Source organism: Tenebrio molitor, chromosome 1, assembly GCF_963966145.1.
Source record: "Tenebrio molitor chromosome 1, icTenMoli1.1, whole genome shotgun sequence".
Classification (NCBI taxonomy): Eukaryota; Metazoa; Arthropoda; class Insecta; order Coleoptera; family Tenebrionidae; genus Tenebrio; species Tenebrio molitor.
The window spans coordinates 25333163-25353752 of record NC_091046.1 but is presented as its reverse complement, the minus strand read 5'-3'; the positions used below and the strand labels follow the sequence as shown (position 1 = coordinate 25353752).

Here is a 20590-nt window from a genome sequence, read left to right as displayed (position 1 = left end):
CTGCGCACGTTTTGAATAAGCCAATTGGAAGCTGCTATTTAAAATACGCGGGCACTAGGGGGCGGTTTTTGTTACTATATCTGTTGGTTAGCCCAAGTATACTAAATCAAATGTGTTATTTCTTTTAAATTAGAAATCAAAGTAAGTTAGATAGATTTGTGAGAAATGTCAGATTGACAGATAACCTGTATTTAATCAAAATTCAACAAACAAATTAATTTAGTGTAAAAGGTGTTCAAAGTGTCTACCATCGGCTTCTAAACATCCGCAGCAGCGACAGAATTCTTTCCACACTGTCCATAAATGAGGAGCATGTCAGTCTTTTCGTCGTTATTGTAAAAACACATTTTTCGAATTGACAAAGATTTTTTGCTTTAACGTCAAAGAGACAGAATCAATCACAGAACTAAGAGCCATCGTGGATTCAGTTATAATTATTTTCAAAATTTTAAATCAAGATATTGTTGCAATGTGTATAATGGGTTGCCGTAAAAAGAAATTCAGAAATACCCCTCTCGTGAATAACCCTGTATAACTATTTTTATCTAATCTACTAGCAATATACATCAGACTTTATATCAATCATTTGAATGTCGTAATTGCATACCTTTTCGCACAAATGCAGTAACCTAAAGTCTAAGGTAAATTTCTCGTACTTTTGCTGTTATCGCGCTGCAATATCCGCATTTGTTGCAATTTCGATGTCCAAGGAAATGCTTTCTTGGTCTGTATAGTCTGTATCGTTTGTATTTTCGCAATGATGATAAAAATAAAAATGTATTTTGCCTACTACTATGGTTTGTGTAATATAATTTTTTCTCCTTTACTATTTGTTGAACGATGTTCCTATCTTAACTTCGCATAATATTATAAATAACTATAATTAGTAAAAATATTTAATCAGTTTTATGTACTAACTGTAAAAAATGGACAATTCTCTTACAATCCGACAAGCCTTATTTATTTAAAATGTAGATGTTACAATGGTAGTACCAATTTGCAACAATTTGTATATTTTCTGATAACACTGTCAGAACAACTAATTTATTAATTTAAACAATTTTTTATTATATCGTCGACTACACTAGAATTTTTGTATAATGATAAACTTTAAGTATATAATAATGGTTTAATACATTAGTGATTTATATTAATATTTGCTTATTTTTTCAACATCTTATGTAGACGCGAATAGCGAAAAAAAGTACATATTCAATTCTTACGATAAATTATGGCATTGATATTTTAACGTTTTTTATTTGATAAAATCTTTAACGAAATAACTATTAACTAATTATTTTGTTTACTTATAAAATTACTATTATTATTGTACATACATAGAACCTTTTTGTTGCCATTTTGCCATACATTAGACTTCCTACATTTATACAATAGATAGAGCTTTTTACTTTTAACAATTTAGTTAAGAATGTGCGAATGACAAATGTCTGTAATATATGTATCTTTTGTTTCAGTATCCGAATACGATCTGCTTGGGGCTGTGAAAATTCCTTTTCAAGATGCGAAAACTCAATACATCGACGAAGACGGCCACGACGGATTTCCAGCGTTTGGATTTAAATCTGGATCCGACGTAAAAATAGCCCACCGCCAAATATTGCCCGAAAAATTGCCATCAGAATTTTCGATTTTAATTAGTGCCAAACCGCGATCTCGAAAGGGTGGATTTATATTTGCAGTAGTCAACCCATACGACACTGTTGTAGGATTGGGAGTAAGAATTGCTCCGGAGGGAACCAGTAATACCGTCATATCTTTATTTTACACGGACACTTCTCATATTGCTTCCCAGATTATCGCGAATTTTACTGTTAATAGATTCAATGGAAAATGGACGAGATTTGCGTTCCGGTTATCTGTTGAAAACGTCACGCTATTTTTTAACTGTAACGAAACAGAAACCGTTTCTGTCAAACGGGAACCGTTAGAATTAATTTTCGATTCTGCATCTACACTTTATATTGCACAAGCTGGACCTGTTATTGGGGAACCCTATGAGGTGAGCGTTCACTTTCTGATTTAATGAAATACAATGATTTACCCGCCATTAATAAAACAGAAGCATATTCGTTGGCCATGAATATTCAAAGGAGATTTAATGTTACCGAGAAACTTTGCATCTTATTCAACATTTCATTTCCTCGCATTACAACCTTTTTAATACAAACATCTTACAGTTATTAGTTTCTTAATGTCAGCGACGGTTTTTCTGTTTTATTAATTTCTACCTACTCTTTTGTGCGGCATTCCCACGCTAATGGAACATTCAACGCTATTTTACAAAAAGCTCTTTTAGATCTATGAGACTATCTGTTTGATGAAAAATCAAACTAACAGATTTATTCCTAAAATAAAATATTGCAGATAAGAATGTCCAAACAATTATAGTTCTGTTGCTGAATTAGTGTTTTCTCGGCTACTAACTGTTGTCATGCACTATTGAAAATTCGCTTTGCTTGAATATTTATTGGTAGTAACGGAATCGTAGATATTTCTATTATAATTAGTACATAATTACATATAATTTACGAGCAAATATTTTAATTTTCCGCTGTTTTCTTTTACCACTGTAATTCACTGGGATCAGTGCGGTTATAATCAGGAAAAATTTGTTTTTATCAACAAAGTGTTGGGGTAAATGTTTTTTTTTTATTTTTAAGCTTGCTTTGACTTTAAGTCAAGTTATAACACTATGTACATGAAAAATCACACATTTTATCACTTATTAGCATCTTGTAATTTAATAAAAATAGAAAATTATGAAAAAACCAAAAAGGAGAGTGGCATTAAGAACAGCTAGTGACTCATATAGCCGTACAGTTCTATTCAGAAAAAAAGCGTACAAGTAGTGAACCCAATTTTGGCTAAATTGTCATATTGTAAACCTATCTTTTAATTGTTGTTACTTAGAAACCTGAAACTAAACATCTGCTGATAGCTGGATTTTATCGATGTATTTTTCAGAGATTTTAAAGTGTGTAAATTTTTTCCCTTATTTATTAGGCAAGCATTACCAAATACTACAAACACAACTGAAACTTTTATTAATAAATTTATAGAAAAAGGCAATTCTCAGCGATTTAACAACTACAATTTAAAGATTTATAGAGTTTATAAAAGCAATTTTCACACATTTGACATACAAAATGTCAGTAATACGGTTTCTTGGAAACGATTAAATTAATTGTCCCATTTACAGTAGCCCTTAATACGTGTACGCTTTTTTTTTAATAGAAGTGTACATATATTTTTTCTTTAGGTACTCTCGGGATTTCTGACCCAAACGTAACACTTATGTATTTTTAATTACACAACACTTCTCCCCTTTATTCCAATGAGAATAAAGAAATAATGTAAGAATAACTGGGTGAGAACATTTAATTTTAATAATTTTATACAGGGTGTAAATATAAAAGATGGACACCGTCATAACGACGTTATTCCGCGATCTCTCTCCGTATCCTTTCACTTACTTTTTGCCATGGACCGACCCATTGATAGGCGATAATTTTTTTTTCTACGATCGTGCAAAAAGTGAGTCTTCATTGCATTGTTTTTAGTGGAAAAAGTGCCTCTTAATTACACTAGTGCAATAATAGTATATTAAAGAACGAGTTTTATAAGGGTTGATTTGGCGCACGAGTTCCAGGTGTAGAAAACGACCCGTAGGGGAGTTTTGTATGGAACGAGTGCGCCAATGCCCTTATAAAACAAGTTTTTTATGTTATTTTTTAGAATTTGCACCATTGCTTTAATTTTTAAATAAAAAAATTAAATTGTCAAATTCTAGGGAATTTTGTATTAATTGGTAATTCAAGGTAACGGATGCAACTACATCTGCAACACATGTTAAAAAGTAGAGTTTGAACATTAATATTGGAAGTTTTTTGGTGTAAATGACAATAATACACTGAAATATTGATAAAAATTTTCTTAGAGATCTATTAAACTACGAGTGCTTTAAGAGGTATCCCTAAACGACTCCAAATTGAATACAATAATAGACTTATTAAAGACGCAGATTCTAAAAAGTCTTTATTGCACGCATCTGTCAACAGTCTGTCTACGAACGTCTACGTCGCGTGCAATAATAATTCACTTTTTGCACATGTTACATAAATAACTATTTAAATGACAATGTATATTTTTTCAGCTGATTCTAGTAAATCTTTTTTCTCTCTATAGTGATATAAAAAGTATACTCTTTGAAAAGAAAATTTTCGAGAATTTTTTTTTTTAATTTATTAAATAATTAAGTAACAAAATAGTTAAATACGGATAGTTATCCTTGATCAAATTTAGAATTGGAATTCTTACAGACATAATAAATAATTAATCTACGTGTAGTGTAGGTATTGCTCAAACTGCATGCCGTTGTGGTCGATGCCAGCTGAGATCTCCTTGTAACCGCCAACATTGAATTGCACAAAATTATTGGATTCTATTTCAAAGAAAATTTAATATAAATGTGTGTTGTGGTATTTTATGGAATACATTTAAATCAGCAAAATTATAATTTCTTGTTTCGACAAGATCTAATATTTTTTTAGGTCATCCTTCTCTTGAATTCCAGCGTCGCAGAATGCTCAAATAACCATTCATTATGTACAAAAAACATCAAACTAATGACCAGTTCTTCTTCAGATCTATAAGATACATATAACCAAGAAAAACTATATCTTACTTATCCAGATAGTTTTAAAATATGAAAAAAAAAACACGAATTATTAACATTTACTGTGAAATAGACCCTAATATTTTGTTGGCACTTAAAGTTGTCGGTTGGAAGAAGATGTCATCTATGGATCGAACACTGCGGTTATACATAGAATGATTAGATGGATTGCAATAAAATGTTAAATGATAATTTAGAGACTTGACTTTTATTAGTTATTTTGACCGACTTCTTGAATATGGGATGGTGTATCCATTATACCAAATGTTTCAAGAAAATGTCCAAAAAAAAAACAAATTAATTAAATTTAATAAATGTCAGGAAACAAGAGCGATGTTAATTTTAAAATTTAAACGTTTAAGTGTTGCCAACACAAAAAAACTCCATAATACCAATTGTTAAAAGAAGTGTTTTAACCTTTATTTAACAAAAATCCGCAGAAAGGCGGCACAAAAATGTTTGTGCATCACAGGTCAAGAAACTCGGCCCGCAAATTTTATTCCCACTCGTAAACGTGCCGTTTCTGACCTAATGATACAATAGCTATTTGTGCAATAAGTTAGAAAAAGTGATTTTTTTCCGTACGAGATGCGGGATTTTTAATCGAGACGAAGTCGAGATTAAAATCGCGTCGAGTACGGAAAAAACACTTTTCCTACGAATTGCACACATGATTTTTTCTACTGGAGTTTGGAAAATACATAAAATTTGGATATTTTTAATATACTATTAATTATTTCTAAATTACAAAGCGAAATCAAAATTGTTCTGCTTTCGTTACCATAGAGAAACAATTTATTAATGAAAAATTGTGAAGGCGTTTAAGCTTTTATCGCAATTAAATACCAGTTTTTACGTTACGTATCCCAGGAAACGACCAAAATTGAACTTTTAGTGTTGAAATATTATTTTTCTAATTTTGACATATAAAGTGACACTTTTCAAAATTAATTGACGTTTGGAAACGTCACACTTTTCGTAACTGGTTACGAAAAGTAAAATCTTTCCTAACTGGTTAGGAAAAATTTATTGTATCACCAGTTGACACTGTCATATTTTTTGTTTTTAAGCAAAATAACCGTGCCTACTTACCTACTTGATATTTTAACACAATAATAATTTATTATTAATGAAATTCATTACTGCGTTTAACGTTTGAAGAAACTTTTTTTTTGTCAAAATTAGAAAAAATCTTGTATGTAACACGTTTGGAAATGCAATTTTGTGTAACTCCTGTGATTTTGCGGGATCTCGCTGCGCTCGTCCAGCAAATATTCCACTCGTTACACAAAATAACGCATTTCCTAACTGGTTACATAAATAGCTATTCCGCCCTTAGTAGGAAATTTTTCACTTTTCCTAACTCAAATTAGTATTACAATGTTGAAGTTTTCCAAACTCTACTCGTAGTAGAAAAATAACTATTCTTTGCCGCTTTTTGAATTCGCACAAGAAATAACAACGTTATGATGATGTCTTCTATATTATACCTGTATATCCTTTCTGGTGCTAAATAATAGTCCCACATACTTATGCACCTCAGATTAACACTCTAATGAAGTTTTTGCCACGAATTAAATAAAAAATTTATTAGTTATTTGTTTTTTAATTTTATCATTTCAATTTCATTGAATTGAAGTTATTGTTATGGTTCATATAAAAAAAAACACTAATTGAGTAATTGAATACTTCAAAAATTACAATTTTACGGTTGTTATAAAAATGGCGAGAGAATGTAAACCGATTTGATAACAACTGTAATTTAGACTAAATTTCTATCTTTTTGAAAGAAAATTACATCACTGCTTCCGAAATCTCCGTCGATTTTTTTTTATATTGGTCGCCTATTATTTATCAAATGTAGCACTAACCAAAAGTCAATAAATAAATACCGAAATAAAAAAAAATCATAAAATCATATCTTCGGAACCTATTGCCTATATTAATTTATGAGTAATTCTAAAACTGGAATAAAAATAACGCCTCTGATTTTGACAATTAAATTTGTTTATTATTATCTAAATTAAAATCTGTTGAAGTTTTATTAGCCATTTCTTTTATTGCTAGTTTAAATGCAGCTACCTATATGGTTTTATTTCTTTTTTATATAGTCGGTCTGCAATAAAGCAGCGTTGCTTGAACGTTCCATTAGTTCGTCAGTAGGGTTAGGTAGTAATACAGAAACATTCTGCACCAAAGTGCAATCTAAATTTGAGAGTAAGCCATCATCATCTGTAATGGTCGGTCGAAGCTAACGGCAAAGATGAGTCCTTCGTTCCCGCACATGCGGTTATCCAGATTCGGCCAAACTTTGATTACAGATAAACGTAACCGTTTGTCGATTCGCCCACCGATATCTCCGCGGCCTTCTGCCTGGAAATGAGATCCTATAAAGCTCACGATAAGAGGACGCTCTCTGAACTTTTTACTGTCCAAACAATGACTGAATCTTTTATTTTATTAGCAAACTTTCCCGATGTAATTCTTTTTTATCTGCATCTGGGCGCTGGGCACGCGTTAACTCATTAAGTCTAACAACACTTTTTGAAACAAGCTTGAATATAATTACTTAATTTATTTTGACGGTAAACGTATCATTGCAGTGCGCAGACGGCATAGGAAAAGCGTCTGTAGTGGCGGACGAGCCGTGTCTTTGATACAGTAGCGGCGCGACGCTTAACGTCGTTAGTTCGACGGGCAGTCACTGCGGCGCTGACGATCTCTTTCAAAGTTCGTCAACTTCTTCCGCTATGAATTTTACGCTCTTGCGACCACGTTGTATACCGAAGAGACGGTGTTTTACGCGCGAAGACGGCATTTTTCATCATCGAAATGGTGTAATGTGACTTTCAGACAATGGCTATGGTACTGTCTAGCCAGAGTCGACTGTTGGTGGCACTGTGCTTCACTCTCTTAGTGTTAGCTGGTGCTTTGGCTGTTGGCTCTTTGACAGGGTGGTTTCACCCACGAATCTCATCCGAGCCCGTGCCAGCCAAGCTTCGACAGGTACAATAACGACCATACGAGCTTAATTATCACACGAAACCATTTCACGCTCGCTAACCTGTCATTTTCAACCTAAATACTTCACTTTTCTAATGACTTTTTCATCTTTTAACTAATGTATGTGACATTCGTAATTATACCTGTTTTGTCTACCGTACCAATCCATTTCGTTTTGAATTTCATCACTTTTATTCCAATTTAATTTTAAAAGGCTTTATTGATATGATCAACTCCCACAAGAGGCATTTCAGGAAAGCTGTAGTTGTTTTTTTTTTAATTAAAATTACAACGAAAACTTTGCAAAAACATAAATAAAGCAGGGTAATAGTTTCATGTGAATGAAGATCTCGCGAATGAAATTTTACAATTGTTCTTACTTGTAGTAACGTAACGGTTTAATTTATAATGAGACTAGGTATAATAAAACTTCCACGTATCTTAAATTAATTTTACTTATTCAGGAGTTATTATTGATTGAACTGGCTCTAGAAGAATCCACTAAAAAATTTATAAATACACATTATTGCGCATAATTACATAGGAGTATTAAATTTACATGACACTGACTTCATAGATGATTTCTATAAATCAAAAAATTGCTATTAATCACTTTTTAATAAATGTATACCCATATGCTTGATAGTAAATTAATATTTTATAGTATTTTTCAAATTTTTCACATTAGTAACATTAACACAAATTAATAAATGTGATTTAAATAACAAGAATAAACGGCACTATTTATTGTATTTATAACAAATAATACAAATATTATACAGACTGATTCACATAACTTTCCGACACTAACGAAATTTAAATTAACCAGAAATACGTTTTTCATTCATACCTTGATCCAAAAATATGAATAATTTTAAACTTTTGTATGGTTTTGACATCCCTCACAGTCTAAATTATAAACATTTAAAAATGGCAATAATCGACAATATTTTTTTATTTACGAAACTGACTCATATATCAATATCATATCGATCGTTTAGTCATTGGAGAACATTTTAATTAACAAAAAATATTTCAGAATTATACAAAAGCGAATTGTCAAGTGTCTGTCAATAACGCCAGGAGTTTTCAGATTTTATAGTAAATATCGAGTTATAACTGATTAACGTATTACTGGTTGCATTTAAAATTCGTTAGGCTCGGAAAGTTATATGAATCAGTCTGTATATTAACGCTGATATTCGACTCTTTCTGGACAGAATTAAATCTAACAACACTGTACTGTTTTTCATAGGTTGGCAGTTATGCAACTATTTGTGCATTTTCACCGACTATCTCTAAATGAGATTAACAATAAATAAAAAGAGAACTCACAACGTGACTCTGCTGTAGAAAATTTCGGCTATAGGTTCATTTCACTTGTTCAACGGATTGCCGCAATTTCACAGCTCCTGGAACTAACGCACTGTGTAAAAATTGAAAACAGTGTTGTGAAGACTAGTCAAATTTTGCAGAAACTATCAGTTATTCTGAACGTACAAGTTTGAGACAAACTGGTACCATTTTTTCAGTATGTTTTAGCCAAAATTATATTAAATAAAATCGTGTTTTCCATAATAACACGTGTAAAATTAAAATCGTAAACCTAACTCATTAACGGTGAAGTGAATTCATTTAAAAAAAATGTTTAGCTCATCATAACAATGACGGGAACGGCCGCACTAAATTTTATCAATTTTGTACCATCTTTAGATATAGATCCGATACATTCTTTAACTTGAGACAAAATTCAAAAATATATTAAACGGAAATATTCATCTCTACCGTATTGTACGAGTATATGAGAAATATGTTTTTTAAAATTTAGTTTAAGTGAATTCTTTTTATAAGATAAATATATTTTATTTACAACAATATTTGAACATTTTACAAATTACACGGCTAAACTAAATTTTAGACAAATAAAAAAAACGTCTTCAAGTCCTGAGCTTTTGGCCACAATTCCCAAAACACTGGCAGCATAGTTAACAGTGAACTAACTTTTGGCATATTCATTTTTCATAATCAGGATTTTGAAATGAATTTAGTAAAAGTGTACCTAGTATCCAAAAATTATTTAATGCAGTCAGAAGAGTAATTAAAAAAACTTACTTTTATACTTCAGTATATTTATTATTACTGTAATTGCGAGATATAAAGATTTAACGTTTTGTTGGCAAGCTGATAAAAAATACTATAAAAATCATTAATATGTATATATAAATGTATCTATTTGAAAAAAATACATAGATACAAAATAGTTTTGCAATTTTTCCAATGATGTCTTTTACTTTGTAGTTCGTGCGGTCGCCTAAAAAATGTAATGTGCACCTCGGCCAAAAAATGCCTTTTGTCCTCGCCTATTTTCAAGTGTCGGCTGCGCCTCAACTAGAAAACCCAAACTTGGACAAAAAAGATGCACTTTTTGGCCTTGATACATAAATAACTATTAAAGAGATACAGCGGATTTACGTATTGATCATTTTACTGAACGATAAATACGTACTAAGTAATGGTAGGTAAATAATAGATTTTGCAAATAATATTTAGTCATAAATTTGGTAGTCGTTAAATCTTTTTTGTAATACCTAGTTGTTAAAGGTGGCTTTCCGGATTGTTTGTCACCATGTAAACAACCTCATAACGGCCGGAGTCCGTTAAGGGTGTCCGTTATGAGCGGAAGCGGCCGTTATGAGCGGGAGCGGCCGTTATGAATAACTAAATAACTATAGCAACGTAGATCAAAACTTTATTTTTCAACTTTTTTACAATTGGTACAATAATTAATGTTTAATGTTATGGGAAACACCTTGAATTAATCGAAATCCGTATGCCACTAGCAGATGTAGACGAGATCGAAGATGATGCTTCAGACTTTTAACACGAACACAAGCGCGATTTTCCAGGGAATAACGATGACCTCACTTGCTCTGCGACCATCCGGACATCGGGAATATCTTGATCGCGGTTTTTTATTGTTTTCAGTCGTTTATTTTCAACGGAAAGTTAAGTGTTGAACAAATCTGACAAACAGCAGCAAATGTAGACAAGATCGAAGATGATGCTTCACAATTTTAAGCTAACACAAGCGCGATTTTGCAGGCAATAACGATACCTCACTTCCGGACATCGGGCATATCTTGATTGCGATTTTTTATTGATTTCATTCATTTATTTTCAACGGAAAGTTAAGCGTTGAACAAATCTGACAAACAACATTGAAACAATTTTTTTTCACAAACAACGGTTGACATGACGACGTCCTCCGCACACTTATTAATCATTCGGTTTTTTCGATGGCGTCGAAAAAAATGTATTTCAAAAAAATAATTGTGAACGAATCGTAGAGATATTACAAAAACTATTGTACAATACACGTCCGTTAGGGGCTTTCCAGCCTCGCCAGTATTATTCGACTCGCTCTGCGAGCTCGTCTCACAAAATCTCTGGCTCGGCAGTAAAGGCTATCCTAACGGACTTCTACTGTAAAATACTATTATTTCTAATTTTGACACAGATCCTAAACATACCTTATTAAATAAATATAACACATCATTTAAATTGGTATATTTACAGTACCTACTCAAAATAAATTCCTATGTTTCCATGATCATATATTTTCTGCAGGTATGTTCAAAATGGTCCGAATCGATATGTCTATAATTACGTAAGTTTATTTCTTTACAGCAATTAATATATGCAGATAAAGTTTGCAACAAAAAATTAATCACATTAATGCGATCAACAATTATTTAGATCAAAAAAGCCTTTGAGATTTTGGACGTATGTCCACAGATGCTCTGGAATGCATGTACATTTCAATTTAGAATTGGTAATTTTTTCCGAAACTCGGTCAAACAGGCAACAGTGCTGTATGTCCGTTCTCCGTTATTGAAAACACCATTACGAAAGTAAGATTCAATGATGAATCTTTTATGTTCTGAAGTAAAAACCATTTTGCGTTAAAATTTGATTAATAGTGACAATTGTTTGACGCTTATTAACTAAAGTTAGCAAAGATACGAAATATCTAAGTAATTGTTGATCGCACGATATAATGGCTAAATAAATTGTGAACACTCTTATTAAAACATAGAAACAAATTGCGTTTACATCATCAAGAAATTAATGGCAAAACAACAATAAAGTCAATAAGTTGATAGTCATCATTCAAACATCATTCTACATCATCAAAAAAGAAAATGGATGACTTTTTATTAAAATCCCTGTTAAAGTTAAAATGAACAGTAAAGTGATTATTTTGAATAGGAATGTATAATTCAAAATTAATTAAACATGCATACCTATATGTCACAAACACCATTGCATTTAATTACAACAATTTGCAATACAAATATTCAGAGTTCTTTATATTATTTATTGCGACAAATTAAAAATGGCTCTTGTTTATGTTTGTGGTTTAATTTTTATTGTGAATATCGTACATTGTTTGGTTGTTGCAATGCTTTTTTTTTTTAAACTTAGACATACGAAAGATGCAACTACTTTGTATTATGTAAAATGTGCTTACATTTAATTCCTGCTGTCTGTTGCGTCAGAAATTACAGTTAAACTTTTTTCGTCACTTTTAATAGTAATATTCAAATAATATCAACTGAAAGGTAATAAGCAAAAAACAATAATAATAATTTATCTGTTGGCGAAACCATGTAAAGTTTAAAAGTTGTTAGGTATCTAGCAGACCTTTAAAATAGTGAATTGTGGTTAAATGGAACAACCGTTTATTTATTTGCGCTAAAACGAAAGCCAATTTAATAAACAGTAATTTAATAACTTACTTCTGTTTTTTGAGACAGCATGCGCCTTAATACGGACAAAAAAATTTAATGAGACGCCATTTTAACCATCAGTCTAAATATACTCGTAAGTAATTGTCACGACTTTTTTTCTCAATTCAACTGGTTTAAGTATTATGATTTCCAGTGAGTGAATTCTTTTCAGAATCAGATAAACCAGTTGTAACATTAGCAAGTCAGATTTTTAAAAATAAAGTGTCTTGTTTAAATCCTTCATCTTCTACTGTGTCATGTTTAAAAAAAATTCTTGTAGGTTTACGAATTTTTTTAAGTCTCTATCTACGTTCGCATAATTTGAACGACCATTTAATGGAATAAATCAGTCCCATCAATTGCCTCAATTGTCCGCTATACTACAATTCTAAAATGAATTCATTCATTACAATACTATTTATAATAAAAATTGAATTAATAACGTGATCTATATCCGTATATATTATTTAATCGTTTAATTTTAGTAGGTGGCAAATATTTCTCTTTTTTCTTAAGTTATATCTGTCGGTAATCATATTGGATGATTACGGAATATCCAGTTTGGTACAAAAAAATAATCTTTATTTGATTCGGAGTGATTGATGAACACCTATAAATTATCAGTAAGTAAAACTAACGACACTTCTAATATTTTCTTATAATTTGTTTCCCCTGTGATTCTGTACCTCACTATTAATTTCGTATTAAATTAAAACAAGTAATATTTTACGAGAACACTGAATGAGGTGCAGGTTTCTTATTAGAAACATTTAAAGACCATGGTATACACTAGACGTAATTAATTGAGCTACTAATAATAGCACACGATAAAAAATATTTAGTAAGTTTGATCAAAATATATATCTAATAGATATTTGAAAGAATTTAAAGAACAACGGAGGTGTTTTTTTGTGAAACATTTAAGAATTGAAAATATGGACACTTCAATTTGTCATTTATCACAACAAATGAAGGTAATCACATAAATGACGTTATGTACACGTATCTGAAGCATTTATCAACTAAAAAGACGACCTATGTTTGAAAAAGAAAGAGAAAACAACGGCCTGATTGAACAACCAAATAGTTACTTACTTATATAAAGAAAGCTTTCTACATTAAAATAAACTATATACAGGGTGATGAAGAAGGATTGTTTGAGTTGGTAATACGGAATTTCATTTTTAAATGGTACAACTGGAGTAACCGGATGTTGATGCCTTAACACTGACAGCCGCATCATTAACAAATAACATTTGACATTTCAAATTAAAATAAACATGTTGGTGAATCTGTTCGAGAGCCTAAAAGGAAGAGTCAATTTATGTTCGGAGCAAAATGGGGAGTATTTCAAGCATTTTTTTAGTTAATTTTTAGATCATTGTTCTGCATTTTAAGTTTAAGTTATTTTTACCGTTAGTTTTTACTCTCATAACCTACCGTTTTGTCTCTGTCAAATATCTTTGAAATAAACCAACAAAGGGTTGCAAATAGCCGAATAAAAAAAAATGTTCTTAATTGTATTGCCAGCTTAAACAGTCCTTGATCACCCCGTATATGTTATTAAATAAAGGCGGTGTTTCGCGAAATAGCATCAACAAGATAAATAATTACACACCGGTTTTTTTTCAGTGAAGTAAATACCTGCAATTATTTAATTATTATTATTATTGTGATAACGCAAATATCTCTGCTTAAAGGATATGTTTTGATTTCTTTCTTCAGTCATATCCTGCACTGTTTAACAATCTTTTCTACAATTAAAATATTCTTTATTCGCAAATAAACTGACGCGAAACAGTTTCATTACATTTGTGTATAAATTAATTGTTCATGGATGTCAATAGCGAAACTGCTAAAAGATCCCTTGAGTTCAATGACTACACAGTAGGTAAAAATGCCTAAAAGAAAACATGCTTTATTATTTTGAAGGGAACTAGTTTATATATGAGTATACTCGCAGCAATATATGAAACTACAGGGAGTAATGCTTATTTCGTTTGTAATTCGTTCGTGATATTAGAACTATATCGTATCAACCCAATTTTTCAAAAACAGTGTGAGTATCGGTTCTGTGATGAAATGATGCCTATACTGTCTTCTTCTGTATTGTAGGTTCTGATAAATAAGTAAACAAAAATACGTTCTACTAATTTATTATTTACAGAAAATTGTCTGTCGGCTTACTTGTAAATGTAGAACATTGTATTACTACATTAATTATTGTACATCATTACTAGATTGTAAATATGTATTACTAATGATAGCCAACAAATGATATTTGGTCCTGACATGTACCTACATGGTAATTAGTACATGAAAAACATTTCAATTTATGTATGTAGGTGTCCTATAATTACGGTCTAAGTTTCACTACGAATTTGTCCATATAAAAGTAAATTATTTATTATACAGTATGTTTACTGATACAGATTTTTTTAATATCTTGAAGAGAATTTATTACTGTTGTGCAATTATTAATATAATATTGCCGTTACTCTGAAAAAAGGTTCAATCTGTTAGAACCATATTTGCATCATTTACTCTGTACAGGTACATAATACAACTGAAAGTTTTACATAAAGTCGTTTTATTTTTAAGAGCAGAGTGCAGAAACTTGGATGAACAAAATGCAGATATTGAACATTTGCACAGTTTTTTTAATACATAACCCATTGATGTACGCAATAATAATTGTCAATCATTTCTAACAAAATTATCTAGAAGTCATATCTTAAGTAAACATTAGTTTTACTCATCTCTGTAGTATATTACGTATGACTATTAGTAGTTATGATCGAAAATAGTTAATGAATTTTCACCTTTCTTAAAATAATATACTTACCTACAAACAGCAATACCTTGTGTATTTTTATGCTAGTAACCGAAAATTTGAATGGCAAAAACTGTACTGTATGTACTGGAATTATGTATGTGGGGGGATACCTCACCATCCAGCACAAAGATCGCCCATGCAGCCTCCCCACAAACTTCTTTAATTAATTTAATTTAATTCAATCAATCAATTGTTAATTTTAAAATCGTCTAAAAACAGCAATGTGTTTAAATGTTACTTCCTTCTGATATTATTAAGTTTATTTCAACTGAATAGTTTATTTGTATTACGGAAATGTGATATTCCTTTGCATCAGTTCAAAGTCTCAAAATAGACAAATCTGTTAAATAAAATTGGACGCACATGGTAGTTATTTACATTGTATCTACCTAATAAAAGTGAGAACAATGTTTGGGAAACGGTTTCCAATTTATCATTTATTTGTCAGTTTAATCACAGAACAAAGTGAAAAGAACCTAGAGAGATTGTTTATATTATTAAACATTACGTTGTCAAAGTGAATGAACGATTACGAACATAAAAAATGTTTATGAAAACCACGTAGCAATAGGAAACGTTGTTGTTCTGCTTAGCTGAAACCTGCAGGTGTATACGATAAAATTGCTCATTTTATATTAAATAAAGAAACTCAATGAAACACTTTTAAATCGCTTTGTAACAATTTAATTACAACAGTCCCATAAAGTGTACTTCAGGATTTAATAAAAGTTAAATTAATTCAAAAAGTTTAATAACGTCATTTTATTTTAACTTCCGACATGAAAAAGAATTCGGAGCTCTTTCAGTAATTTATTTTTTCAATATTTGGTAACATTAATTGGATTTTTTCCCAAAATAATATTTTCACTTCAATAATGTCATTACTTTGATTCATTACATTCGTAATATTCAACAGCAAATGCGTAGGTGTTTTCATCGGTGCATTTGATTCTTTCATTCACTTTGTACTTCTCGAAATATATCGACCATTTACTACTAATATAATAGTGTGACCTAAATTTTGCACAATTAATAATACCTCTTACTTTTTAACAGATCTTGTACCGGGTGATTTTAAATTTCACATCTAGGCGGCTACATTATATCGGACGTTCAAATGAAATCATGGCTAGATGTGAAATTTAAAAAATCATCCAACTTCCATCAGTCGTAAAAAAACGTACAATACAAATACATTTTTACTTTTACTTCCTGTACATCTGCTTTTGAATTGCTTAATTTTTATGGATGAGTACCTATTGTCGTAAACTACTATCAGTCCTTGTTCTACAGAGAGTAGGTATTATGGAGAAGTACGTAGGTACAACTTCAACATTAATCGTCACAAACACCCAGATGTTATTTACAAGTTTTTTTGTAAACGACTCTAGGTCAGAAATAAGTTGTATTTACCATTTATATAAAAAATGTGTTTTTTAACGTTAAAATTTTAATATTTCATTGCCGAATACATATACAAAATGGTCTTTGGACATATACTCGTAAATTATGCAATTGTAAATTTCTGTTAAATTTAATTGTAATCCCTAATGATAGACATTATTACGATAATCTGTACAATATTTTTTAAAACCTAAGAAAATTCGATCGAAGATATGTAGGTACCACTTCTCTTAAACTTTTAAACTACTATACACAAAATTACAAATTGTTTTTAGTAGAGGTATGCGTACCTAATGTTAAATACGTTTAACTGAATTTTTAGTGGACGGAGACGGTTTGTTGGATATAAGGTTCGTTTGAGAATAAATTCACTTTGTTTCTTTTCTTTGATAATATTCATGAATAACGACAAAATTTCATCAGCAGAACGGGGTGCTTTTACAACATTCTGTTAAACAGAATTTTCCAAAACCTCTCTAGATTGTTTGGTACAAGTGCTCCAGTAAAGATATATTTAAACAATGGAAATTTTTATTGCAGAGAAATGTGCAATGCAGATTTAAACGTTGAATTTCAGTTATCTTTATTTAGTAAATAATCAGCCTAAATTTATTTTTATTTAAACCGGATTACATTTACTGTGAACGAAATAAATTCACATGCAGCATATTCAAATTTTATATTAAAACAAACGTACCTGTTGTAAATGAAATTGACACTAGCTTATTCACAGTAGGCTGTTGAATTACTGTCCAAATTGCTATCTCTTTTGTCGAATTTTTATTCATATCACATCTAAAAATTTAATTTTGCTCTCTCAACATGTTAAAACAATTAAAACTAGCGCTGAATTAACATACGAGTACATACATGTACAATTAACTTAATTAACTGTATTAAAATTATAAACTTTAAGAAAATTATTGAACAACAAACAAATCCATGCCACACTAGGAATTTACATAAGAGGCCGTATGAATAAAATTGAGTTTGTGCTCATACTTCACTTTTTGTGAGCATTTGCTTATAATATATAGGAATAAAAATTCTGTCATCTGCTTTTGCTAAAAGTAAAAGGACACGATCTGAGCATTTACTTCAACTAAAACCTCTTGCTCATTTTTTGAGAAAATTGTATTAATAGAATGAAGTAGGTTCTTAAATGCTTCAGTTGTTAACTATTTACACCAAAATTTATGATGCTAGTCAAGATGAGAATCATCAACACAAGTAAGTCATCGTTTTACATCAAATCTTTAAGGTCTCTTCTTCTATGACTGTTCCACTTCTCTTAAGTTTGTCTAAGTAAGTGCTTATTCAAAATGGACATAAGCTTGACATAAGGACATAAGAAATTCATGATGCATACAGTGGATATACTATTAATTTTTAAGTAACTTATGAGAAGTGACCTCAGTGTGTACAAAAAGGCATTCGAGTTATATGGACACATAAATTATTTTCCAATTGCCCAAATTTACAAATTATTCTTAGGTATCTCTTATGTATTTCTTATGCCTTATGTCCATTGTGAATAAGCACTAATAGCTGCGTTGAGTTCGTGTAGTTTTTAACTGTTCAATCAAAACTAAATGTTGTAACTCAGGGGTGGATAATGTTGCAGATTCCTCAGTTTCAAATTTTTGAGCCGATCTTGCTTTTAACATTTTTATTTTCAGCAAAGCATTTTTCTCCTGACCACTGGTGATTTCTGGGAATATTGCGGCTACATCAGGAGTAGCGTCTATGACGGCGTTATATTTATTGGTCTGTGTCATTTCTCACTTTTGTTTGACCCCTTATTTTTTTATAAAAAGTGTGCCTTTCTATAACATCTATTTACATATCTGGACTTTTATTAAGCGCAGGATTACTATCAGCATCAGCATCCATTACATTTATACAATTTTTTTCCCATTCGCATAATTTATTCCGTTTATTAGCAGTTTTCTTCTTGTCCGTTTTCTTTTTTAGTCTTGCTTTCATGTTATTGATTTTTTTGCCATTTGTTGCATTGTTATTGTTTTTCCACAATGATTCTCGTACAATTTTACTAATCGCTTCAGTCCTTCTGTTTTTTTTTTTGGCTTTCGTTTCCGGCAGCTGCGATTTCGACAAGACTGCCGAAAAGTTTTTTAAAGCTTGTGAGAAAAATCGTAATGCGTTATTATCATTATTATCTGCCTGCCTTCCATTTTCAAATTCGTCTCTCCTGTTTTCTTCATCGCTGTAAGATCTTCTTCGTCTTCGGCTTCGTAATTCATCTTTAGACGCTAGACACACTCTTATACTTTGAGCAATTGCTTTAATTTTATTCATAAGACCCACTGATACTACTGGAAAATAGGATTAACAGTAGTTTTAACTGATTTGGCTGAGACCCACTTGATTTAATTTTCTTCAGCATTTGCTCATACAAGTGAGTTATTTGCTTCGAAGTGAAAGTAAAAGGTTATATGTATGAAGATATGATGGAAATAAATAATAACAATCGTAAATTAAATTAGTATGTTAGGTAGCTATGTTCAATAGTCTTTTTAGAACCATTTTATTATTTTTTATAGTTTGTAAAAAAATATTTTTTGTTCGACACTGTCAGAATTTGAGAATTTTCTCCTGTGTGAACGGATTTTGATAAATATCACAACTTGTCAAAACGAAACGTCAAGCTAATTTGGACCCTTTAAGGGGCTCGTCGAACAAAAAAAAACGTTGTATTCAACTACCTATTTTATGTACATTATTTATATAAAAGCTGCACTTTACGATTGATGGTTGATTATTTATACCAAACTGTCTCTACATGTTCGAGTAACAATAGAAGTGTTTGATCTTGCATCACAATTATTAATGACTATTCCATTCACCTGTCATTTGTTAAAAATGGACCAATAAAAACACAATTTTACACATTTGTTACCATGGTTTCAAAAAATTCGACCGAATATTCCCACTCGTGGAAATTGGATCGGTAATACCACTAGTGAAATTGCCAAAGTTGGTTCATGGAATAGTACCCCGAATACAACTCGTAATCCAAATTATGTCGATTATTTTTCAATCTGGTTTCACTCATTCCCAAGCACAATTGATAATTCGTGACCAGTTTGAAAAATAATCGACATAATTTGGACTACTCGTATTATAAATGAAAACTACATTTATATTTTTGATAATAATAATAATAATAATAATAATAAACCAGAAAGTTGTTTGGAAAATGACAATTACAAATTATATTTTGATCGCACAGTTTTAACTGACATTCACATTCATCATCACAGACCAGACATTATTATTTTAAATAAACAACAAAAGCAAGCATATCTTTTAGATATAGCTGTTCCAAATTCACACAGTATAACACAGATATAATACAAAAATTAATAAATATTTAGAACTCTCCGTTGCTATGAGAAATCTTTGGTGTTTAGAAAAAATTTCGATTTTACCATTTATAATTTCAGCAACAGGAATAGTACCGCAATCTTTTTTTAAAAATTTAAAAATTTTGGACTTAGAGAACACATTGGTGGTTGAAATTCAAAAAGGTATATTATTATACTCATGTCACATCGTGAGGAAATTCCTTAACATTGACACAGAACATAAAACACAAAAAAGTCAAAATGTGGAGGCGAGACGCCGGTAATTATGTTGATAAGCACTGCACTATTACTTGATAGTATTATCCGTAATAGTGTATGTACTCCGGCAAAATTGCCGTGCCGCCGGGGGGGGGGGGGGGGATAATAATAATGCATAGGTAATGTTTTGTAATTCCATTGAACACGTGATTAGAAATTATTGAATAATTATTATTATGTAAACTTTATAAAAATATAACATAACACAAGGTAC

At 30.8% G+C, this 20590-nt stretch overlaps 1 protein-coding gene across 9 annotated transcripts in view; it reads left to right on the top strand.

The window, feature by feature from the left end:
* The window catches only part of Mp (Multiplexin), a 226403-nt gene that overhangs the window by 173057 nt on the left and 32756 nt on the right, over positions 1-20590 (top strand). For 7 of the 9 annotated variants that reach the window (XM_069054678.1, XM_069054726.1, XM_069054688.1 and 4 more), the window contains one exon: positions 1476-2020. In XM_069054678.1, the coding sequence (XP_068910779.1) occupies positions 1476-2020 (545 nt within the window). Of the gene's footprint in view, positions 1-1475; positions 2021-7374; positions 7703-20590 lie in introns of those variants that run through there. The other 2 variants (XM_069054743.1, XM_069054735.1) reach the window with 1 other exon arrangement.